The sequence below is a fragment of the Ziziphus jujuba genome, chromosome 10 (genome assembly GCF_031755915.1).
Source record: "Ziziphus jujuba cultivar Dongzao chromosome 10, ASM3175591v1".
NCBI classification, from domain to species: domain Eukaryota; kingdom Viridiplantae; phylum Streptophyta; class Magnoliopsida; order Rosales; family Rhamnaceae; genus Ziziphus; species Ziziphus jujuba.
In genome coordinates, this window is record NC_083388.1 from 2,357,821 (window position 1) to 2,383,915 (window position 26,095).

The 26,095-nt window shown below is 31.2% G+C and overlaps 3 protein-coding genes across 3 annotated transcripts; all 3 read left to right on the forward strand.

Moving 5' to 3' along the window:
• The first annotated feature begins 231 nt into the window (after positions 1-231).
• On the forward strand, positions 232-5,740 carry LOC107432205 (BTB/POZ and MATH domain-containing protein 4). Its single transcript, XM_016043290.4, has 4 exons — positions 232-980; positions 2,840-3,185; positions 3,326-3,605; positions 5,263-5,740. Exons 1-4 carry the CDS (start codon positions 586-588, stop codon positions 5,448-5,450), a joined length of 1,209 nt encoding a protein of 402 aa, XP_015898776.2. The 5' UTR covers positions 232-585; the 3' UTR covers positions 5,451-5,740.
• Positions 5,741-7,142: 1,402 nt separating this feature from the next.
• Positions 7,143-9,591, forward strand: LOC107432204 (laccase-17). The gene is made up of 5 exons (XM_016043288.4): positions 7,143-7,339; positions 7,437-7,833; positions 7,941-8,069; positions 8,179-9,144; positions 9,231-9,591. Exons 1-5 carry the CDS (start codon positions 7,214-7,216, stop codon positions 9,359-9,361), a joined length of 1,749 nt encoding a protein of 582 aa, XP_015898774.3. The 5' UTR covers positions 7,143-7,213; the 3' UTR covers positions 9,362-9,591.
• Positions 9,592-16,027: 6,436 nt separating this feature from the next.
• Positions 16,028-24,035, forward strand: LOC132799607 (protein FAR1-RELATED SEQUENCE 5-like). Its single transcript, XM_060811901.1, has 6 exons — positions 16,028-16,772; positions 16,893-17,000; positions 17,118-18,241; positions 18,380-18,454; positions 22,983-23,152; positions 23,900-24,035. Exons 1-6 carry the CDS (start codon positions 16,028-16,030, stop codon positions 24,033-24,035), a joined length of 2,358 nt encoding a protein of 785 aa, XP_060667884.1.
• The last annotated feature ends 2,060 nt before the right edge of the window (positions 24,036-26,095 follow it).

A 26,095-nucleotide genomic window follows, 5' to 3' on the forward strand; every position in this document is an offset into this window, starting at 1 on the left:
TTCTGGAGAGATTGCTAGTTCATACAAACCAATTAAAATATATATATTTTTGAAAGGAACCAATTAAAATATTAAGGAAAAAAAATAATTTCAGAGGTAAAGTGTAAATATGTATAATTTAGGAAGTATTGGTGTAATAAGCCTGTCACTAAAAGATGGATAATAAAGTCATTTCACTATGTTTGTAATTACTTAAGAACCCTCTGGACAAGTTGGGGCCTTCTCTTGAGCTTCTTTTTTTCCTATCGACAATTCCCATCGGTTTCTTCCAGTTTCCCGGAGAATGAGGGAATAGAAAAAGAAAAAAAAAAGGAAAAAGAAGAACCAAAATCATAAAATTAACCAAAACACAAAGAAAAAAAACAAAAGCCAAAACCGAAATAAACCCTATCCAGCCAAATACCGAAAACCCCAATTCATAATTTCCATTTTAAAATCCCCAGAAGTTCGAATCAACGAAATTCCTCTAAACCCCTACCACCCAAAAATTTTCTCGCCAAAAAAAGAAAAATCCAATTTTCCCATGAATTTCGCTTTTCCGCGTTGATAGAAAAAGGAGGACTAACAGTACCAGCAAAAAATTCCATGGCCAGTTCAACTGCGCCTGACAAGAGTCCTTTGCTATCGCCAACTAGCTCAAGGTCCGTGACGGAGACGGTAAACGGCTCGCACAAGTTCGTGATCCAGGGTTATTCTTTGGCTAAAGGCATGGGGGTCGGAAAGCACATTGCGAGCGACAATTTCACAGTGGGAGGTTACCAGTGGGCGATATACTTCTACCCCGATGGCAAGAACCCCGAGGACAACTCCGCTTACGTCTCCGTCTTTATCGCGCTGGCTAGCGAGGGCACGGACGTTAGGGCCCTTTTTGAGCTCACCCTTGTTGATCAGAGCGGCAAAGGGAAGCACAAAGTTCATAGCCATTTCGATCGCTCCCTCGAGAGTGGTCCTTACACGTTGAAGTATAGAGGCAGCATGTGGTACGTGTTGTTTATTCCTCTGATTAATTAAATGGGATTTGCGATTAAGTTGAATTTCATTAATTTTTGATAGTCTTTTTTATTATTATTATTTTTTTTTGGGAGGGTTAAACTACAGGGCTTTTGGGTTTATGCATAAGCTTATATTTGTTATTGATGATGACTTTAAAATGTGATAAGTTTGAATTGCTTTAGATATCAGTCACTAGGTTAGATAGAGTTTGTATTTACACTGACCAAATTGTGGGAAGAAATATGGCAACCCATGCTAAAGTTATGTGTTGTAGTAAGCTATATTTATTTTATAATATTCGCTTCTGTAAATTTGTTGTCCTGTGTTTTACTAAATCTCATGAGCGGACAATTGTAAAAGCAATATTTAATTAAGGTCAATAACTCTTAATTTTAGGGGCTGAATATCTGTTGGAAGTACTCTAACATGAACACAGCATGCTAGTATGCTAATGTTGTGTCTGCACTAGTGTAGTTACATTTTCTGATGCTCATTTTGAAAATTTGTTGTTTTGTGTTCCACTGAATATCTAATGGTGGACAATAGAAAGAGGAATGTGAAGTTGAGCGTCAATAACTGTTTATTTTATGGGTTAAATACATCATGTAGGCATTCTTATATTTTCCTTTCAATTAGGATCTCTATTTACACACTTAATACAATAGAGGGAAATTTAAATTGCACCTAATAATATGTCAAAAATTAGAAGTCACACAACAAAGCCACACGTCCCCCCAACTGACATGTGAGCCCGGAAGTTTTAGATTGTTATGTTGCAACTTTGATTGCATAGCTTGATGGCATGGAAAATTCAGTATGATTGTTCGTAGCTTTAGAAATTTCACTCTTGTGGAGCTTATACCTGATGTAAGAGCATTTCTTACATAAGTAGACAATAGAAGGCTTCTCAAGTCATATCTCATTGTCCACACCCTCTTTTATGCATTTTTTTTAACGGTGCATCTCGTAGTTATCTAGATAACAAAGAGAGTTTGGCTGTGCACAGACAAGTAGAGGGTAAGAGGGACTGTTAAGTGATAAAATCGAGAGTGTTACTTGCTATGTAAACTAGCTTTGTGGAGAAATTGCAAATATTCTTGCCAGAGAAGCATAAAATATTGGACTAGTTGTTTCTTCAAAGAATATATTATTCTGATCTTTGAGGAAATCCTGGGTAAGGAGCTCTAGGGGAATTTGCATTCTCATCCCATTCTATGATTTTGTAAGTCTCTTTTTTTAAGGTTGCATTTTAAGGCTAACTCAAACGGTACCAATTTAAGAGATTTTTCCCTGTATTTAAGATTTGATGTTCTATTTCTGTTTTAAGGTTTTTCATCTGTTTTGGTCTTCTATCATCACTGGAATTATAGGTTGGTGGTTGTTATTTGTACTACTCTTTTATACTTTTATGCAGGTTGTACATAAGTTTGTTATTCATTGATTAATTGTTGACCTGTCCAATGTATATGGTCGGTCAGAAATTGGTATGTGTCAGTTTTTGCTTCACGTGGCTTCATTCTTTCTTCTTGTAATATAATACTCTTGTCTTGGCTGTTTTATAATAAGTCCTAGAAATGTATTTGATGTGCCTCTGATATTACAAGGACACCTGTAATTTTCCATCTCATTATCTGTCAAAGCCACCTAATTATTTTTGGTTTTCTGATAAACCTATGCATAGGATACTCTATGAATTGAGTTTAGCTTTCTATTTTTCAGATCTCATCTCAATGTGATGAACATTTTGTTGATAGGAGTTGCCTGTGAATGTATTTTGTATGTTTGAACAGTGTGAGCTGAATACACGAGTATGGATGTTTGTTAACATGTTAATTTGTCTTGTCAGGGGATACAAGCGATTTTTCAGACGAGCTTTGCTTGAAACTTCAGATTATCTCAAGGATGATTGCTTGAAAATCAATTGTACCGTTGGAGTTGTGGTTTCAGCTGTAGATTGTCCTCGGTTACATTCAATTCAGGTGCCAGCCTCTGATATTGGAGCGCATTTTGGCATGCTACTAGAAAATATGGAAGGGTCAGATATTACTTTTGAGGTGGCTGGTGAAATTTTTCATGCCCATAAGTTGGTATTGGCAGCTCGATCTCCTATGTTTCGATCTAAGTTCTTTGATGGATCAGAGGAAGATAAGGTGGTGATTGTTGTTACAGATGTAGAACCCAAGGTTTTCAAGGTATGAACTTATTTTCAATTTAATGTTTTTTTATGCTTATATTAAGACATGAAAAAGTACTGCTGATCCTTAGGAGGAATTTAGGATTTTTTTACTGCCATTCTTGGGATTTAAATCTGAAGTTCGTCCTTCTCCAACAGGCCATGCTGCATTTTATATACAGAGATTCTCTCACAGAGGATGTTGAGCTGGAAGCACCAAGCTCATCTTCATTATCCTCGGTATCTGACTCATTGTCAGCAAAATTATTAGCAGCAGCTGACAGGTATGGTCTGCAAAGGCTCCGGTTGATGTGTGAGTCTCATCTCTGCAAGGATATATCTGTGAAAAGCGTTGCTGAAATTCTAGCCTTGGCTGACCGATGTAATGCCTCTGATTTAAAAGCCGTTTGTCTAAGATTTGCAGCTGAAAACCTCGCAGGTAAACTTCAATTATCACATTGGGTTTTCTTATCTTTTAATATTGTTACGAATTTTAGATACTTCTTGTGGAAAAAAATTGCTTGATATATATATATATATATATATATTTTTTTTTCACATAAAATTTTGCTTTAATAATTTTTTTTCAGTTTGTAAGTAGTGAAAGATAGCCAATTTCACTTATAGTTATGTTCTTTTATATTTCTAAAGTTAGGAAAATTCCAGCATTCAAGGTTTATGTTAAGTGTCCTAGATCGCTTCTGCAACTGGCCTTTGATACCGGGTTCTGGAGAGAGAGATGAGATTAAAATAGAGGAAAAATGAGACTGCTAAATTATAAAGATGTTGCATCAAATTTATGGAGTTGGTTTAAACTAAGTTACAATGAAACCCACCCTTTTTGACTAATAAATAGATGTTTAGTAAACACGTAAATCAATTTTGAATTGTTGAATTACCATTGATATGTAGACTAAAGAAACACAATATCTTTTAATAGAAAGAGGAAAACAGTATAGAGTTTTTAGAGGTGGACTAGCTAGCATAACTGGCCAACTTTCTTTGATAAATGGAATTAGGCTGGTCACCTACTTTTCAAAAGTAGTATATCTCAAGTACCATTGAGTGGGTTTGGCTTTTGAAAATGGACCTCCGATCATCTTTATTTTCAATGTATTATTTGTCGTCTGTGCATGCTGTCTTTATATTTATTTTTCTTCTCTTTCTTTGGTTTTATTTTTATTTTTATTTTTTTACAATTTGTTTATTTATGGTGGCCAAGTGCCTATGGGCCTGTCCCTAGTAGTAGACATGTGAAAAATCAGACACCTTGACATGTATCCAAAGTCCAAACCTTGCAACCCAAGATTTTTTTTTTGGGGAGGGGGGGGGGGGGGGGGTTACCCTAGTTGATTTGTTGTAGTGGGATAAGATACCAAAATGTACTATTTATGGTGTATGCATTTTTTGTTCTCCTCTTTTCTTGTTCTTTAAATTTTTTTAACCCTTTTGATCAATTACCAATGGGTCCTTAGTAGTACACACGTATTCGATGAGACACACCTTGACATGTATCTATAACTGGCACTCAAAACCCAAGTTGATTTGTTGTAGCTTAGCATATTGTCTTCATCTAAAGTTTTAGTAGAATACAGAAAATGGAAATATCATTTGATTCTACTGGTTTATACCCTCATAGTGAAATGGTTGCTGATAGTTGGGAACCTAAGTAATGGGCCATGTGAAGAAGGATAATCTATTTAAGAGGCTTTACAGTCCAAATTTTAGGAACTACCGAAGTAACCAAACTAGGAAGTGAGGCATTGCCTTTACATGTGCTTTGGCATAGGGGGATGATTAAATGATTCCTAAACAATTAATTCTACCATTTTGGTTACAGTCAAAATTAAGGGTTTGATTGCTGTTTGGAAAAACTGGTCGTAGTTGGTACCTTAGCCTTAGTACAGTTTATTTTACATGTGATTCTCTTGTCGAGCTTGTTATAGAAGCATGCTCAAGTAGATAACCAAGTAGTTGTAATACCTGAAAATTTACGGCAGGATGTAAAATTTTTCATTCTATATTTGGAAACCCTTTGCTTAGAATGCTTAGTATGCTTGGTTCTTGATACTGCCCTGATCTTCTTGTTACTACAGCTGTTATGCAATCGGATGGTTTTGAGCACCTCAAAGAAAATTGTCCATCACTGCAATCAGAACTACTGAAGACAATCGCAGGCTGTGAAGAAGATTGCAGCAGTGGAGGGGGAAAATCGCGGAGTGTTTGGGCCCAACTTTCGGATGGTGGTGATACCAATGGTAGGAGGGTCAGGCAAAGAACATGATTTCTGAGATTTATTGTTTTGTAAATGCAAGTGATACTGTTGAAAAAAAAAATTGTAAACAAAACAGAAACAACGTTAGCCATGTCCAACTTCTGTTGTAATTTCCAGGTATAAAAAAGAAAAAAAGGAAAAAAAAAAAAAAAGAAAAAAAAAATCCGACTGATTTTGAAGAAAACTAGGTGTTAAAAAATGCAGGTTTTGTTGTAAACTGTATCTGTATGCTTGGTAATTTTGCTAGTGCAAAGCAGCGTTGGGCCCATTTTGTTTTTGGGCCTTACGTGAGAAAGAAATGGGCCTTTTTAGTTCAACAGATTTTTATTATAAATAATATTAATTAATTTATGTTAACAATATTTACATATTATTTTTATAAATTCTTTTTTGTTTTTTGTTTTTTTTTTTTTTTTTTTGTTTGTTTGTTTGTTTTTTTTTTTTTTTTTTTGGGGTCTCGCTTTGTTTTGAATGTAGTTGAAGATGCGTTTTACACCTTCATTGGGGGATGTCTGTTTTTCTTTATTTCAATTATAAAGGGATATTGGCAAGCATTTATGTTATACAGTTGTATATTCTGATTAATAAAAAATGGAGGGAATTTTCATAATTTGAAATTAGAATTGACTGTTTAAACTGTTGTAGAGTAGAAGCCTATAGCAGTTTTGTGGTTTACAGCCTCTGAAAGCAATGAAGCAAATAATAGATATAGAAAAAATTAACCAAAAAATGATACTAGGAAAATACTGATAATGAAAAAGTTGAAGGTAGATATTGAGTAAAATAAACATATTTCATCTTCGTACATATGGGTTAAAAACAAAAAAAAAAAAAAAAAAAAAAAAAGGAATTGTAAGGAAGGAAGCAAAGAAATTGTATGACAAGCAAGGGGATTGGTACATAAGCATTTATCGTTTGGTGCAGGGTCTGCAACTTCAAAGCTTATTTTCTCTGACTTGTCAACCAAAATCAAAATTTTACTTTTGCCCATTATCGAAACAAAATTTTAATTTTATGGGGATTAATTAATTTCATGTAGACATGACATTGTTTTACATAAAATATATGATTGCTTTTTGTAATGTTCTCAGTATATTATATATTTGTAATATAAGTTTGCTTCACTCAAAATTGCTTCAATTGAGGTTTCCCTATTTTTCATGCATCTACAAAACTACCGTATACATATATCTGACTTCAAAACCACTGTTTGAAAACAACATAGACCCTTTGATATGCTTTGTCATTAAGATTAACGGTTGAGAAAGCTACAACTGCATGCCATATAAGTATAATTAGTCTTCGCTACCAAAATTATAAATGGTTGGGCGTTAGCAGATTGAGACATGCCTAAAAGCAAGTAATGATCACAACCCTCTTTTCAGCCTTTCAGGTACTGTGTTATTGACTACATATAACATGAAAATTAAGTTTTTTTTTTTTTTGCTATGCTTATGTATGCTTGGAATTAGTAGGTCAAAAGGTTTTCATTGATTGTCTTTGACACCACTCTATATATATATATATATATAACTGTAGATTCATATATACTCATTATTCTATGTTAATTAAGCTCTCCAACTAACTAAAAGCCCAAAAGTATCCAGTCTGTTCATTACCTAATCAACCATGAACATATATTCTTCAAGGCCTATATATAGGCAGACCTTCAAAGGACCTTCCATTAAAAACTCTCAAGAATTCAGTAGTGCTACTTTGGGTACATCCACATTTATCTGTGTTTCATATCATACATTATAGGCTAAACAAAAATGGGTGTTCCTCTTCCTTCAAGTACAGCACCAGCATTTCAGAGACTATGTCTCTTTGGTTACTTGATCACATTGTCTTTCATTTCACAGCATGCATTTTCAGCCACAAGGCACTACAAGTTCGATGTATGAAGTTTCTTATATATGTGTATTGCTATCTACTTATTTCTTCTTCAAACTGCACTTGTCTGTTTGATTATTAATATTGATATACTGTTTGCAGATCAAACTGCAAAATGTGACACGGCTCTGCCACACCAAGAGCATTGTTACAGTAAATGGACAATTTCCAGGACCTAGAATTGTAGCAAGGGAAGGTGACCAACTTCTGATAAAAGTGGTGAACCATGTACAAAACAACATCTCCATCCATTGGCATGGCATTAGACAACTTCGAACAGGTTGGGCAGATGGACCTGCATATGTCACCCAATGCCCCATTCAAACTGGACAGAACTATGTCTACAATTTCACCATTGTAGGCCAAAGAGGAACACTTTTCTGGCATGCCCACATATCATGGCTAAGATCAACTGTCTATGGTCCTTTAGTTATTCTTCCTAAGCTTGGAATTCCTTACCCCTTCACCAAACCTTACAAGGAAATTCCTATCATCTTTGGTAACTAATTCACCATATTTTTCTTTGCATTATTTTTAATTCGTTCTTTTTTATGGGTGCTAATTATCAAAATTGCCTCTGCATATAATCTTTTAAATATACTACAGGAGAGTGGTGGAATGCAGATCCAGAGGCAGTCATTGCCCAGGCCATGCAAACAGGTGGAGGTCCAAATGTTTCTGATGCTTATACGATGAATGGACTACCAGGGCCTTTGTATGAGTGCTCTGTCAAAGGTGTGCTTATTTTCTTATGCTACTTCAAAATAAGATACTAAATTTCTGCACTTTGAAAATTCATAATTTTCAAGCAATAATCATGTTTATATTGGTTGTTGACATATAGATACACTGAAGGTGAAGGTGAAGCCAGGGAAGACTTACCTTCTGCGACTAATCAATGCAGCACTCAATGACGAGCTCTTCTTCAGCATTGCAAACCACACTATCCAAGTAGTTGAAGCCGATGCTATTTATGTAAAACCCTTTGAAACAGAGACCCTTCTTATAGCCCCTGGACAAACCACAAATGTTCTTCTCAAAACCAAACCCCACTACCCAAATGCGACGTTCTTCATGACTGCTAGACCATATGTTACAGGCTTAGGCACATTCGACAACTCCACGGTTGCTGGTATTCTTGAATATGAACCTCCATCTCATTCAACACTACTGTCCATCAAGAAACTTCCACTCTTCAAGCCACTTCTTCCTGCTCTCAATGACACTTCTTTTGCAACAAAATTCACCAACAAACTCCGCAGCTTAGCCAATGCCCAATTCCCTGCTAATGTTCCCAAAAAGGTTGACAAGAGATTTTTCTTCACGATAGGCCTTGGAACAAATTCTTGCCAGAATAACCAAACCTGCCAGGGGCCTAATGGAACCATGTTTGCTGCTTCTGTCAATAACATTTCCTTTGCACTCCCAAACACCGCCCTACTCCAAGCCCACTACTTTGGGCGATCCAATGAGGTTTACAAGCCAGATTTTCCGAGCAATCCCATTTTCCCATTTAACTATACAGGAACTCCACCAAACAATACAATGGTGGGAAATGGGACAAAGCTTGTGGTTCTTCCATTTAACACTAGTGTAGAGCTCGTTATGCAGGACACCAGCATTCTCGGTGCAGAAAGCCATCCTCTCCATCTTCATGGGTTCAATTTCTTTGTTGTTGGTCAAGGCTTTGGAAATTATGATCCAAAAAAGGACCCTGCAAACTTCAATCTGGTTGACCCTATTGAAAGAAACACTGTGGGTGTGCCTTCTGGTGGTTGGGTTGCCATTCGTTTTCTAGCTGATAATCCTGGTAAGTTCAATATTCATGCATACATAGCATAATACACATACAATTTAACACCAAACTGCTGGTTTTGAACTATGATGTTTGAACAGGTGTTTGGTTCATGCATTGCCATTTGGAGATCCACACAAGCTGGGGCTTGAAGATGGGTTGGCTAGTCTTGGATGGAAAACTTCCTAATCAAAAGTTGCTCCCTCCCCCAGCGGACCTTCCCAAATGTTGACATTTGACTCCATTTGGATTTTCCTAACCTTAAATTGTTCCTCAATCTTTATTTTGTTGGTTTTGTTTCTTGGCATTATTTATTTTGGTATATGGAATTCAGGGAATAAAAAGGGTGGGACAAATTTTTGTTGTTCTCTAAGATAAAGGAGAGGAAAGGCTTGATGTGTATCTGATTAATTTCTATTAACTATTTCTTCGTCTCTTGTTTGACAATACATGCTTGCTAATTCGGAATATTTGACTTTCTAGTTATACTCTGAACTGAAAGACTTAACGACATATGTATATATGTACACACACACACACACACACACACACACACATATATATATATACACATACATACCTGCTGACACACAGATCATAAAAAAAATTGTAATAATAAAATAAAATAATCATGATAATAATAATAATAATAATTATAATAATAATAATAAATTAGACCCCTCTGCAAGTAATCCAATACTTATCTAATACAAGAAGAAAAATTAAAGAAAAAAATTGTACTGGATAAAGTGTTGAACTAATTCTTGAACTGGTGGAAAAAAGGCAAAAAATAAAAAAATAAAAAAAAAAAATAAAAAAGAAAAACGAAACTAATTCTTGGACTTGATCTTGGATCGACTCAGCTTATAGGTCAGTGGTCCAATCAATTCAACTCTATCAAACGTATTTGTTATGAATTTTATATTACTTTTCGTTTTACTGTATTTTTTTTTTTTTTACCACTAAAATCTCTTTTATAAGATTTTTTTTTTTTTTTAAAATTGTAGATCGATATGAATCAAATTCATATTGAACTGTATTAACAAATATAAATACATCAAGTTGTGATTAGAAGAAAGACTTAAATACAACGTTTTAGTTTTAGTTCAAGTTTTTAGCTTTCCACAATAATGTAGAAATTACTTAAGGGAGAGAAAATAAAATAGTACTATTTTATTCCATAAAAAATACGGTATATATTCTGCTTTTTCTTTATTTATTTATTTATTTTTTCAATGAGAAGCTTCCAAGTGAGTGAGCCATAAGGGGGAAAATAAAAAATAAAAATTAAAGAGGAGAAGCCGTTTAGAAACATAAAATACATATTTTATAACTCGAAGCTCTGTTGCATTTTACAACTCAAATTTATTAAGTAAAATAAAATATTTTGACATTCATGCACGGCCCAAGCAGGGCCCAGGAGACGGACCTTGAGCCCAATTTGTTGGCATCGCAAATCAAACAAAACTTATTTATTTATTATTTTTTTCATAAGATATCCAAGGCTGAAGGCGTGCTTCTCTTAATTTTACTCTGCATATTCCAAATTCAGTTTCATAGCTTTCTCTGTCTTTCTTTCTTTTCTTTTTTTCCCCCTTTTTCTTAGTTTATTATGTTTTATCACACTTATCTGATTTTTTTGGTCTCTATATATAGGCTTTGAAGAAGTTTTGTTTGGTTGGTTGATTAGGATCTATAGAAATAACATATATAATGATAGGCCAATAAAATGAGATTTTATAATAATTAAAGATGTCAGGGAACCAATCCATTCAGGCAGCGACTTCAATTTGGGGCAATCATCAATAGATAGTATCTTTAGCGATTTGAGGTTGCTTATACATTCCAGAACAGACTCCAGGTTCTAACATTCAGAAATAGAGATAAAGTGGAGGCTAGTAACTTGTGGAAGCCCTTGAGGCATAGCATCTAGTTTTTGAAGGCTGGACAACTTACAAATGAGAGAGTCTTTGTAGTTTTTTGGAGGCTGGACAACGTCAACTAACATGTACCTTTTTTTTTTATTTACTAAAGTTATAATTAGATGACCAACTTGCATAATATAGCAAAATACGCCTATTTCTATAAGAAGCAATCGTTTTCTTCCTTTTGTTCTAATTCTGCAAGGCTTTTAAGTCCATCGTGACTACAATACTCTAATTCACAAGTTGTTCTTTTGCATAGAGTTGCATCTTCGACACTTATACTTGGTATAAATAAGACTTGCCTACGTATCACTCACGGAGTCTTTTAATTTTTTTATTAGCCGTTCTTGTTTACATTGCAGAATGAGGATGGTTAGAGTACAGACAGTTGTAGAGGGGTAGAGGTAGAGGGCGTAGACGTGGTAGTGGAATGATTGAGAAGGAGACAGCAATGCATTACCAGTAGTTTGAACATGATGTAGGCATTTCCGAGGTCAGTGAAAAGAATAAGCAAAGCCTTGAAAGTCCAGATGATGAGGCAGAGCACTAAAGGGTTGAAAAAGGAGAGTATGTCAGGTGACAAAGATTTAGACTTGAATGAGAATCGGACTCTACAATTTTTTCAGCTTCTGCCTCTGCTAGTTCGGCAACAGAAGACCATGAAGAATATCCCGGTTGGTCTTTGGCTGATGTGAAAAAAATGGTCATTGGTTCCATACAACTTGCAAACTCATATAGGAATATAGAATAGAGTCACTATACTATAATTGTTGTAGCTATCTTTATAAATTCTTAAATCATTTTGTCTCTCACTATCTCTTATATTTTGAACACCAAAAAACGACTTGGGTTGACAAGTGCTTTTAGGACAAAAGGCTTATTTTTCTTTTTAAATTGTTAGAATTTGGTGCCTTTCGACCAATTAGACATCACATAATCTATAGCGAATTAAGAAAACATGTTTTCAGAAAAATGTTATATAACATAGTAATGGATGATATCATATATAATTATATCATTTGTGAATGAGAGATTTCTCAGGAATCCCTAGATCAATGTTTTCAAACTTAAGAATAAATTACTAGGATTTTAATAATCAAATAATTATATTAAATAAAAAAAGGTTTAGATTATTTGATTAAATAGTGAAAAATTAATTTAAGTTTAACTTAAATGATTTAATAGCCTTTTTTACAAAAATGAAGATATCACTCATGAAATTTCGATGTTTGAATAGAGCTGCCTATTATTTTTCTTCTTTCTATTCTCTTAGTAGTGTCTCTTTAATGGTTTGCTCCTATTCATCAAAAAAAAAAAAAAAAAAATTGTTCCATGAGCTAATTGGTCTTTGTGAGATTCCATTATAAAAGTTAAAGTACAATTTAAAAAAAAAAAAAAGAACAAAATTACTTAACTGAATTGACTTTTTTAATGGAAAAGTTCTAAAAAGAAAATATTACAAACAAAAATTAAGATTTAAAAAACATTCATATAATTAGTTTACAAAGAAACCATAAGAAATTAAATTAACAATAGTATCTTCATATATATATATATATATATATATATTAAAATAACATGTAATCAATTCAAAAAAATAAAATAAAAGGAAACTAGTAAAAAGGCATATGAAGAAATTAACGGCAAAAAAAAAAAAAAGTGAATTATTAATTAAACATTAATTCACACTAAAAGAAAACAGTAAATATAAAAAAAAATTAAGTAAAAACTTTACCCAAAAAAAAATTCTAAAAGAAAAACACAATAAAAGATATGCGTAAACAATTAAAAAAAGGAACAATTTTAAGAAATATGTAAAAATATTAAAAATGAGTAATAATTAAAAAGTATAAGTCTAGAAAATGCCAAAACAACCTAAAATAGTATATTAGATGCTATAGAAAATATTCAAAACACCCTAAGAAACTAATTAAAATATTCAACTGACTAATATATTGTTCTAAATTAAAAACAACAATATAACATAAATTAAAAAAAAAAAAACGTAAAAGAAGTAATAAAATAAAATGTGTTGGAGATAGGGAAAACGACTTTAAAATAAATTTTAGAATTTAATTTATTTGATACAAAATTTTAAACAATAGAAAACTCAAGAGAAATTAGGGATTTTTTTTTTTTTTGTGTTTTTTGTGGGAGTAGCTCTGATTATATATATCTTCAATGATAATTTATTATGTTAAAAATTTCTACCACTCTACATTGTAATTTGCTTGTCCATGGACTAAAAAACAATAATATCAATTCGAACCTGTTGAATTAAAACGTCATTCAATGTTGGAGAGACAATAGAGAAAGTAGATGGTGGATTATAGAGAAAGTAGGGCAGAAAGGAGGAATTGGATACAGAATGAATGCAGAGAGTGAAAATTGAGGGGGAGAGAGAGGACTAGAAAGGGAATTTAAGAGAAATTAGAGATAATAGCTTTTTTTTTTTTTTTTTTTTTTTTTTTTGGTTATACCTTCAATGATAATTTTTAAACCAGTGAAATTACGATGTCAAAAATTACTATACTATTTAATATTGTAATTTGTTTGTCAATGGTTTAAAATGAAATAATATTCAAGTCCTACTATTGAATTAAAACGCCATTCAATGAAAGCCAAATAGATAAACCACGTAATAAATAAATTGTTAATAAGGACAATTTGATGGGCCTAAATTTAGCTTCTCAAACGTTGAGATCAAACTAATAATCCATAATAACTTAAAGAGATTCACTATAATCCAAAGATTCAACAAGGTGGTTACATGTATCCAATCAAAGAGATTTTCACTAAATCAAAGATTCAACAAGGTGGTAACATGTATCCATTCACAAACTTTACATAATTCAGAAGACAATGATATATATATATATATATATATATATATCATTTTTCCAGAAAAGGATTTACCTCCATTTATGAATGGAGTTCATTAACGTTATTATGAACTTAGGCTTCAATTAAGCATGGTAATTTCTGAAAAGTCACCATCACCTGAAATTAAAATTGAAAAAACATTTCAGCAAAGTTTTTGTTTTTTAAAAAATTAAAATTGAAAAAAATTGGAATGATAAATTGGCAATGATGTGTTAAATTTTTTAATACAGGATGTTTTATTACTTGGAATGTTACCAGCTGATGTGATAACACGGTTTTATGGAAGATTTTCTCCAGAAGAAAAGACCACGCACTCCTTATGTTTTTGTAATTCACAAATATCATTATTTTCCTTATGTTACAAGAGCATGCAAACATGGGAGTGTCCCTTACTACTCTCATACTTTCAGCACTCTCTATCTGCCTCTCCCCCTCTCTTTTAGTATCAATTTTGTTTCTATCTCTTTTTTCTTTATTCTTTTTTCTTCATCACCGTAAGTTCCTCTTCTTTGTCTTGTTGATATATAATTGCTTTGTTGTCTTTGTATATTAGATTGTTCTTCTCAATGGAAAACTTTTCTTGGTAACCTGTAATATACATGATACTTTTTCTTATGCTATTAGAACAACAATTAAAAATAAAAAATGAATGAAATTAATATTATAAAAGGTCATTTTTGGTCAATTATAAATTTTAATAAGTTTGATTACATTCTGACTATGGATAGAGTTAAAATGTCTTTTTTTAACAGAAGGCCCATTGGAAATGACAAACCCCACGCGGCCAACATGTCCAATCCACTTGCAGAATAGGTCTCACAAGAAAGAGAAAACCTTGCATACCACCGCATTGCCACGTCAGTTGGTAACACCGCAAGTAATAAACAACATGTGTTAAAAATTTAACACATCATCACTAGCTTACCATTCCAATTTTATTTTATTTTTATTTTTTTCTAAAAAGTAAATATTGAAGCTTTTTTTACTATCTTCCGTCTTTAAAATTCTGTCCTCAATCCTATTCTATTAATAAAAAATTAACACCTTATCCAAAATAATATTATATATTTTTTTTTATGTTTTCACGTTATTTACCGTTAAGTTATACTAACGGAAGTTTTCTCATGTCTGCAAAACTTCAACTGGATCCACTTTATTAAAATTTAAAAACAAAATCCTTTATGATTCTTTTTCTTTTCGTTTATGTTCTTTTTTTCTTTTTTTTTTTTTGTTTCTTGTGCCATTCTTGCCGTTCTTCTCCCTTTCAATTGTAACTTGTATATTTTTTAATTATTATTATACCAATCGGATCCCACTCATTAAAGTTTCAAAAAAGTCCTAAATTATTCTTCTTTTTATTATTATTATTATTATTATTTTTATTTCTTGTACAATCTCCTGCCAGTCTTCACTCTTTGATCCCGTAGCTGTTATATTTTTTTTAATTACTATTATTTTTTTCTACCGTGCGGCAACAGCAGCCATTAGGGCTTCTTTCTCTATTTTTCTTTCTACCAGGCACTGCAGCAATTTCTTTCTCTAGTTTTTTCTGTCGTGAGGCACTGTAGCAACCATCAAGTCGTACCTATCATTCTCGAAAAAAAAAAAAAAAAAAAAACAGGTACCTTCTTTATTATAAATTCGAAACTTCATCGGTAGTTTTCGATAAGTGATTATTACTTTCTATATCAACATTCTTGATTATTTGCTTGAGTAAATTTATGTAATTATTATATTCGATATTGATTTCAATTTTATTTATATAATATTTAATCTAACCAATAGAAAAAACATATAAAATTTAATAATATATCTTTTTCACTTATGTGTTTCGTATGGTAATGCATCCACAAGAGGGTTTAAAATATGATATTGCATTCTTGCTATATTCTAATATTTTATAATAAATTAAAATATTCTAGGCTTTAAAATATTATTATTTTTTATTTTGCTTTGATATTATATTTTCTTTTAATATGATTAAGCTTGTCATATATATATATATATATATATATCTATTTATACCGTTATTTTTAATTTTTATAATTCTAATTTTTTTTTTATGATATTTAATTATAGTGCTGAAGATCATGGATAATGATAGTTATGTGGGTAAAGATATTAATATGTCATTAGAAGATGAAGATAAAAAAGATGAAGGAAACATAACTGGTCAAGAACAAATAGAAGCGATTCATTGTAAAATTTTGGATGAAATGATACCAAAAGTTGGAATAGAATTTAAAAGTGAAGATGAAGCTTATAACTTTTATAATGCTTATGCTTACAAGGTTGGTTCTGGCATTCGAAGGGGTAAGGGACATAAAGATCAAAGTGGAAAGATGAAAAATAGAACTTTTTGTTGTTGTTGTGAAGGCTTTCCGGAAAAGGATAAACGAAATATTAATGTTAAATCTCATCATGCTAAAACAAGATTTGGTTGTTTAGCTAGAATGAAAATAAATTTGGATCAGACTGGTAAATATTGTATTACCGATTTCATTGCCCAACATACACATGTGACATCAACTCCTAGTAAAAGTCATTTGCATAGGTCTCAGAGAAAGTTAATTTTTGTCCAAGCAGCTGAAATAGATATAGGTGATAGTTCAGGAACTGCTCCTAAAGCAAGTTTGGAGTTAATGGCTAAGCAAGTAGGTGGATATGAAAATCTTGGATTTATTTGTGATGATTACAAGAATTACTTGAAAACGAAAAAAACAATTCAAATGAAGGTAGGAGAGATAGGTGGTGTTTTGGAATACTTACAATCTATGCAATTGGAAGATCCTTACTTTTTTTATGCAATACAAGTGGATCAAGATGATTTAATAAGTAATATTTTTTGGGCAGATGCAAAAATGATGATTGAGTACTCTCATTTTGGTGATGTAGTTAGCTTTGATACAACTTATAGGAAAAATCAAAGTGCTTGACCTTTTGCTATGTTTCTAGGGGTGAACCACCATAAGCAAACTACTATATTTGGAGCTGCATTATTATACGATGAAAATGTTGAAACATTTATCTGGTTGTTTGATACTTTTGTAAAAGCAATGTCAGGTAAAAAACCAAAAACTATTCTTACTGACCAAGATCCAGCAATGGCAAAAGCATTAACTTCTCAATGGCCATAAATATGTCATCGGTTGTGTATATGGCACTTGTATCAAAATGCAGCAAAACATCTTAGTGGAGTTTTTGTCAAATTTCGAGAGTTTACCAAAGATTTTAGTAGCTGCATATATGATTATGAAGAAGAACAAGAATTTTTTCTAGCTTGGAATGCAATGCTTAAGAAATATGATCTTAAAGATAATGATTGGCTTATACGAATGTTTGATTTGAGAAAGAAATGGGCATTAGTTTATGGCAGAGAGACTTTTTGTGCAGATATGACTACTACTCAACGGAGTGAGAGTATGAATAATGTGAGTAAAAATTATGTCAGCTATCAACATAATTTATTAAGGTTCTTTGAGCATTTTCAGAGGTTAATTGAAGATCATCGTTATGAAGAACTAAAGGCTGATTTCAAAGTGACTCAAAGTACTCCATCGTTATCATTTCCAGTTGAAATTCTAAAAGATGCAGCAAGTATTTACACCCCAACAGTATTCAAGGTGTTCCAAGATGAGCTATGTAAGGCTTATGATTGTGCTATGCAAATATTTGATCATATTGGGATAGTGACGGAGTACAAACTTACCAATCATAAAAAACAATTTCAGCATAATGTTAGATATGATTTTTCTGATAACACAGTGATTTGCAGTTGTAGAAAGTTTGAGTTTACAGGAATTTTGTGCTCCCATGCTCTTAAAGTTATTTCTTCAAAGGATACAAAGAAAATTCTTATACAATATATATTGAAACGATGGACAAAATCTGCAAAGTTAGGAAATTCTGAATTTGTATTTGCAAATACAATAAATGAAGACCCTAAAGTAAGTTTGGCAAGACGTTATAAGGATTTGTGTAGATTGCAAACTCAAGTGGCAACGAAGGCAACAGAAACAGAAGAAACATATAAAATTGCAAGAACTGCTCTTGCTAAGATTTTAGAAGATGTGGATGCATATTTAAAAGACAATGATATTGGAAAATCCATTTCTAAAATCATAGAGGCTACAACCGTACCAAGTGCTAGTGAGAAGATTAAAGGAATAAAAAATAAAAAAAGAGTACATGGAAAATCTACAAGGCCAAGAAATGCTCTTGAAAGGGTGCGAAAGAAGAAAAATGTTGCACTTGGAGAACCATCTCAGCAACAATCACATTCTAGTGAAATAGCACATAATGATGTAAGAATTCACGTTCAATTCAACAAACTTAGTTATTTCAATATTCCATTCAATGCAGTTATAATTATTATTAACCAAAATTTTGTCTATGTTATTTATATTAATATTTAATATATTTGCATATATTTTCACTTGCAGGTTTCTTCTAATTTTAATAGTCAAGATCTATTAAACTTGCCATTCAACATTGTGCATGGATACCATGGTGATCAAGTAATACTATATTTTTAATTACATTTCATCTTTGTGGTTCATGCTTTATTTTTTTTATGGTAAAAATTATTAATATTATTTTATTTTCTTGTTTTTTATATATATTAAAATATTATATATACTAGGTTTGTGGTCATGTTGCTTCAACAAATTTGATTCAGAATACAAGTATGTTGAATTTATTAGAACAGGTATTTCAAAAGATTATCAAATATATATATATATAAAGTTTTATTTTTTATTCTAAAGTTTGCATTATTTTTATAGGAAATGACATGTATTTGTGTGTCCTTTTGTAGGTGCATGCAATCCCCCAAGAACACCAATGTTTCGGATTCAATGACAATTATATCATTGATAATAACAAGAATATATAGAAGTTTGATACAAGGATATAGAAACATTGAAAATAAGTTTTATATTATTTGTTTTTACTATTGAGAATAAGTATTATATCATTTGTTTTTACTATTTAATGCACTTTAGAAACATTTATTACATTTCTTTAGAGTTAAAAATAATATTCTTTTATATATATATATATATTTGATGAATAAAGTATTCTTTTATATTCGATGATAGATGTGTTTTGTTAAAATTGTAAATTGATTTTTTTTTAATATATAACATAACATAAAGAAATTGCTGCAGTGCCTGGTAGAAAGAAAAATAGAGAAAGAAGCCTTAATGGCTGCTGCTGCTGCATGGTAGAAAAAAAAATAATAATTAAAAAAAGTATAATAGTTAGAGTGAAGACTGGCAGGGGATTGCACAAAAAATAAAAATAAAAAAAAATCAGAAAAAAAATGATTTAGGATTTTTTTGAAACTTTAATGGGTGGGATTCGATTGGTATAATAATAATTTAAAAATATACAAGTTATAGTTGAAGAGGAGAAGAATGGCACAATAATTTAAAAAAAAAAAAAAAAAGAACGGAAACGAAAAGAAAAAAAATGGTACAGGACTTTATTTTTAAATTTTAATAAAATGGGCCAATTGGAACTTTGCAGCCATAAAAAAGCTTCCCTTAGTATAATTTAACAATGAATGATGTGAAAACAGAAAAAAATATATGATAATATTTTAAATAAGGTGTCAATTTTTTATTGGTGGGATAGGAGTGGGGATAAAGTTTTGGAGACAGAAAATCTGTATCCCTTGTTACCGGTGATGTTTCGTCTTCCACGGAATGGCTCTCCTTCATTGGAATGATAAGTTGGCAATTATGTGCGAAAATTTTTAATACATGTTGTTTTATTACTTGGAGTATTACCAGCTGACGTGATAACACGATGTTATGGAAGATTTTCTCCACAAGAAAAGACCACGCACTCTTTATGTTTTGGTAATTCACAAATATCATTATTTTCCTTAAGTTACAAGAGCATGCAAACATGGGAGCGTCCCTTACTACTTTCAGCACTCTCTATCTGCCTCTCCCCCTCTCTCTTATCTCTCTTTTTCATACTTTCAGCACTCTCTATCTGCCTCTCTCCCTCTCTCTTAGTATCAGTTTTGTTTCTGTCCCCTTTTTCTTTTTTCTTTTTTCCATCACTGTAAGTTCCTCTTCTTTATCTTGTTGATGTATAATTGCTTTGTTGTCTTTGTATATTAGATTGTTCTTCTCAATGGAAAACTTTTCTTGGTAACCTATAATATCCATGATACTTTTTCTTATGCTATTAAAACAACATTTAAAAATAAAAAATAAAAAATAAAAATTGAATGAAATTAATATTATAAAAGGTCATTTTTGGTCAATTATAAATTTTAATAAGTTTGACTACATTCTACGGATAGAATTAAAATGTCTTCTTTTCACAGAAGGCCAATTTTTCAAGGAAAAACTGCCCGTTAAGGAACTAAATTGAAAACAAGAATGTAAGATAAATTTTAAAAAAATAAAATGTAAAACAAATAATAAAATAAAATGTGTTGGAGATAGGGAAAATCACTTTAAAATAAATTTTAGAATTTAATTGATTTGATACAAAATTTTAAACAAAATAAATGTGACTAATTGATATGGTATACATATAAATAGAATTTTACAAAATATAATTAGCTTTATGGAATTAACTATTTTTCGTTTTTTTAATCCATGACAATATTATCAAATGAAGTACTTGAGTGGAGCAAAGGAGTAGGGAAATAATCTAAAAGTGGAGGAAGTGGGAAGTAAAGAGAGAATGCAAGAAGAAAATGTGGGGAAAAATGTAGAGAGAGCATAACTAAAAAGGGGAGGGGAGGGGAGTGAAAGTAGATGGTAAAGTAGAGAGAAAATGAGAGTGGATTAATAGAGAATGTACGGTAGAAAGAAGAGGAAGTGGATAAAGAACGAATGCAGAGAGGGAAAATTTGTTTGGTGTTTTTTGGGGGGGGGGGGGGGGGGGGGGGGGGGGGGCGGGGTGGGAAGAAAAATTAAGAGAAATTAGGGAATTTTTTTTGGTTGGGAGTAGCTCTGATTATAAATCTTCAACGATAATTTATTATGTTAAAAATTACTACCACTCCACATTGTAATTTGCTTGTCCATGGACTAAAAAACACAAAAAAACAATAATGTCAAGTCGTACCTGTTGAATTAAAATGTCATTCAAAGTTGGAATGAGCAGGTTTGAATTTATAATATGGTGACAAACATGATATAGCAAAGTGACAAATTGGACAATATCATAATTTGTCACAGCAAGGTTTAGAATATAGAAGACGATATTAGGAACAAATCCAAGATTTGACAGTTATAAAGAAAGAAAGAGAAGGAAAGATATGGTTGAATAAATAAATTCATGGATTTCATGTGCCACCTGGAAAACACGTGGAGCAACATATTCTACAAATTTCCACGGACGCCCAATATGAAACTCTCCAACATTCGTATAAAATGGTGCGTTTTTGTTTCCTTTATATGCCTTGCTCTATGCTGCCTAGCCATATCTAACTTCATTAAAAGTATCACCCCAACGTCTAACGCCAGCTATGATCAGAAGAAAGAGCTATCACCCTTTTTTCCATGGTACAATTCAAATAAGGTTTGACCTGTCCACATTAAAATTAATAACCAATCATTTTCATGTCTTCACTTATATACCCTTTTCAAGGACTATTGCTCTCATTCTCTCTCGCTCATTTTTCACTTGATAAAATTGTTATAACTTACGGGTATAGATATATATAATAAATTCCATCAAAACATAAATTATTAACCTCCAAACGCAACTATTGATAAAGTAAATTTTTAATCCTGCAAAAATATAAAACAACGTAAAATAACGCTTATGAACATATAACTCTCAACCACTCTCAATGATTTCTAAAAATCCTAATCTCAAAAATATTGTATGTATCTGTTTGCTTGCCCTTAACATTTTTATAGTCTCTGCAAGTCAAACTTATTCATTAATTTTAACGCACACCAAAATAATAATAATTTAATAATATAATAATAATAGAAAAATATGGATAAGTCACTAGACTTATAAAGAGAGTTGGTCCTCCAATCCAATGGGCCAACTGGAGTATTACAGAGAGTGTGTGACCACGGATCCTACTACAAAATAATAAAATAAACAAACCAGTCTCATTAATGACATAAATAGATCCTGTAAGCAAGTAATTGATTATGCGAAATGGACAAATTATTTATTTAATTAACAAAAATGCCTATTTATTCAAGAAATTTGATTATTTATCTTATTTGGTTTTTTGGTTATTTTGATAATTATGTAAATTAGATATTTCATACTTTTTTTCTTTAGAAATTGCACTAAGTAAAATAATTAAATTTATTTTGCGTTAAATTTATAATAGATGTACCATCTAAGAAATAAGCAAGAATGAAAAGAATTATATCAAATTTTAAAAGCGTTAAAGATCACATTGTATATATAATAATTAGTTGATTTTTTTATTAATTTAATATTTATATTAGAAAGCTTTTTTGAAATATACATATATATATATATATATATATATATTATAATTTATTTCTTATTTTCTGTTGAGGCTATCTTTTTATATTTTAAATATCCTTCATTGTTATTATTAGAATTTATTTTGTTACATAAATGATTAGTCAAAAAGTTAGAATTAGATATAATAGAAAAATAGAAAAAAATACTTGGAACGTGGCTTTAGTTTAATAATACATTGCAAAATTTTTAGGTTAATACTTTTATAAAGAGGGCAAGTAACTTTGTAAAGTTTTTTTCTTTTTTTTTTTTGTTTTTTTGGTAAGAAGCCCATGTTATGTAAATACCAAAAAAGTATCCATGTTGTGGACAATGATTTGCATTTTTGCCCCTTTAGGATACTTTAAAGTGCATTTAACCCTAATATAAATGTGTAAGTATCTTCGTGAAAAAAAAAAAAAATTTTAAGAAAAATTTGTACCGTTGAAACTAGTTTCTTATTTTTTTATTATTTTTATTGTTTTAATGTAACAAGAGCATGCAAACATGGGAGCGTCCCTTACTGCTTGCATTCTCTATCTGCCTCTCTCTTATCCCTCTTTTTCGTACTTTCAGCACTCTCTATCTGCCTACATTGCTGCTTGTCACCAATATTCTATAGAACCAACCCGAGACAACGAACTTACTTTGGACGAGGTTACGGCACAGGCTGGTTCATATAAAACCATCCAAGTTGAGACCATGGCTGACTTGAATGCTGTCCTGGAATTAAAGGATATGAAGAAGTTTGAAGGCAAACGTTGGATAATTTTCAACAAGGACCATCAACAAATTCAAAACACAGCTAAGGATAATGGTATAAGAGTTATAGGACATTGTTAGAAATAGTTGTCTAATTTATTAATATGGGTTTTATGTCCTGATAGCATTAGTAACGGTGGAAGACTAGCAATGGTGGAAGACTATTTTGACTTGTTATGTTGGGTTTTTGATGTTGGGTTTTTATTTGGGTTTTATGTCCTGATAGCATTAGCAACGGTGAAAGACTATCTGCCTCTCCCATCCCTTACTACTTTCATACTTTCAGCACTCTCTATCTGCCTCTTCCGTCCCTTACTATAACTGTTGATTGTCTTTTCTAATCGGTGCCGCCGATTTTGACATTTTTTATTATTGGATTTGAATGGATTTTTGTCAATAATTATTTTTTGTATTTGGGTTCATTTTTTCTTAGAATCATAGTGGCTTTTCTGCTGATTTTGGATGGCTGCTAATTTTTAATTTTTGACCCTATTTAGTTAGTTTATTTGTGATTGAAAAATGACCAATAACTATAATTCGAATAACAATACTCTGTTCTAATTGCTAAAGGTTTAGTGCATAAAAAGTTGGCTAGTTTAATATAAGCTCTTGCAGAATATTTTAAAGAAATAGAATCAATCATAATATACATATACAATTTAGCACTAAACTGCTGGTTTTATCATGTTTGAACAGGTGCACTAAACTGTGGTTTTATCATGTTTGAACAGGTGTTTGGTTCATGCATTGCCATTTAGAGATCCTCACAAGCTGGGGCTTGATGGGTTGGCTAGTCTTGGATGGAAAACTTCCTACTCAAAAGTTGCTCCCTCCCCTAGCGGACCTCCCCAAATGTTAGACATTTGATTCCATTTTGGATTTTCCTAACCTTAAATTGTTCCTCAATCTTTAATTTGTTGCCCAATTGGGTTTTATTTCTTGGTATTATTCATTTTGGTATATGGAATTCAGGGAATAAAAAGAGTGGGACAAATTTTTGTTATTCTCTAAGATAAAGGAGAGGAAAGGCTGGACGTATATGTGGTTAATTTCTATTAACTATTTCTTCGTCTCTTGTTTGACAATACATGCTTGCTAATTTGGAATATTTAACTTTCTAGTTATATTCTGAAAGATTTTACTATATATATATATATATATATATACATATTTGCTGACACCCAATCTTAAATAATAATAATAATAAATTAGACCCCTCTGCAAGTAACCCAATACCTATCTAATACAAGAAGAAAAAGAAAAGAAACAAAGTATGCTGGAAAAATTGTTGAACTAATTCTTGAACTGGTGGAAAAAAGGCAAAAATAAAAAATAAAAAAGAAAAAAAGAAAAACGAAAAACGAAAAACGAAACTAATTCTTGGATCGAAAACTCGGCTTATGGGTCAGTGGTCCACAAGATTCAAAAAATCGATATCGATGGAAATATCGAAAGTTTAAAATATGGAAATTTCCATGTAAATATTGGAAAATATCTAATATGGATAAAAAATTATAAAAAATGATAGAAATTTGTTTCAAAAAAATGGAAATTTTAATTGAAACTTTAGAATTACCTTATTTAATCCATCATTTATCAAATTAATTATAAAACTTACTAAAATATCAAATAGATGTTATATTCTTCTTAGTGAATTGATTTAGAATAAGCATTAACGATCATAGGTGAATTATTATTAATAAAAATATGTCAAAAAATACATATATAATAAAATTATTTATTAATTAACATATATAAAACAATTATTGCAATTACGTTATAGTTTATAAATGTCATCTTAATATCACATAAAATTTTTGGGTGGCTGAAAATCATCATTTTCTTCCTCATTTTGATTTTGAGATATGAAATGTGAGAATTAGTTATGAAAAAATGTATTTCTCTGATAATTTTGCATATAATTATTAATATATCAACCATGTAGATATTGCATTATTGGTTGATTATGTGTATAACTACTACTCTCTGATAGTTGAGTTTGAGATGGTACCCATAAGTTGCTACTTTATGACATTCCATAAATATCCATTGAATAAAGGTTATGAAAATAACTTCCAACTCTCATAGATTCAAAATTCATAGAAATCGAATAATTTTTTTGTGGTGACATCTCCATTATCAATTTCTCTTTACGTATATAGTTTTTTCTAACAATACCAAATCCTTGACTTGCATCTCTACTCCCATGATCTTCATCTTGTGTTGTATGTGTGTAATATTGTTCATCAGTAAATGGGCTTAATCCAACTTCTCGACTTGTTGATTCCCTTTGGCCACTACCTCTTCTAACTTCTAATTCATATTATTTATTTAAGTTATGTTCATCAGCGCTGGAGCTAGAATGACTATTAAGAGTCTCAAATTGTGAATGTATACCTCCTGATGGAGTTGAAGCACTAGTAGTTCTAATTGGCTTTCTTATAAGCCTTTAAAATAAATTACTACCACTAGAATTTACTTTTTCAGCAATCATTTTTTGAACATTTATTCCTTATTTGTCAGCTTGTTGAGCAATTTTTGGATCATGATTCCCTTCATGATCATCTAAATAAACATCTCTGATCCATTGGTACATTTGGTTCCCTCTTCATCATCATTTTTCATTATAGTTTCAAATATTATTGTTGGATCCAAGTCTTTATGATTTTCTTCTTCAGCTTCCATATCCCTCAACTTGAGTTTCATATTATAATAACAATAGACTAGTTTTGCTTATATCATTAAATGTCTAAAAAGCAATTAAAGGGTAAAAAAATTATTGATGAAGCTAATTTGATAAAATTTTTTACTAAATATCAATAATATTTATGAATTTTTAAAAAAATAAAATAAAAAATGCCATGGATATTTTCGAAATTTCAATGGAAATTATAGATTTTTTAACCAAATAGGTAAAGATTTGATGT

Coding starts and splice junctions, on each gene's coding strand:
- LOC132799607 (XM_060811901.1), top strand. CDS start 16,028: ATGGATAATGATAGTTATGTGGGTAAAGATATTAATATGTCATTAGAA. Junction 17,001..17,117: donor TTTTGTAAAAGCAATGTCAG/GTAAAAAACCAA, acceptor ATCAAAATGCAG/CAAAACATCTTAGTGGAGTT. Junction 23,153..23,899: donor GAATTAAAGGATATGAAGAA/GTTTGAAGGCAA, acceptor ATGTTTGAACAG/GTGTTTGGTTCATGCATTGC.
- LOC107432204 (XM_016043288.4), top strand. CDS start 7,214: ATGGGTGTTCCTCTTCCTTCAAGTACAGCACCAGCATTTCAGAGACTA. Junction 7,834..7,940: donor GGAAATTCCTATCATCTTTG/GTAACTAATTCA, acceptor AATATACTACAG/GAGAGTGGTGGAATGCAGAT. Junction 9,145..9,230: donor TTTTCTAGCTGATAATCCTG/GTAAGTTCAATA, acceptor ATGTTTGAACAG/GTGTTTGGTTCATGCATTGC.
- LOC107432205 (XM_016043290.4), top strand. CDS start 586: ATGGCCAGTTCAACTGCGCCTGACAAGAGTCCTTTGCTATCGCCAACT. Junction 981..2,839: donor AAGTATAGAGGCAGCATGTG/GTACGTGTTGTT, acceptor TTGTCTTGTCAG/GGGATACAAGCGATTTTTCA. Junction 3,606..5,262: donor TGCAGCTGAAAACCTCGCAG/GTAAACTTCAAT, acceptor TTGTTACTACAG/CTGTTATGCAATCGGATGGT.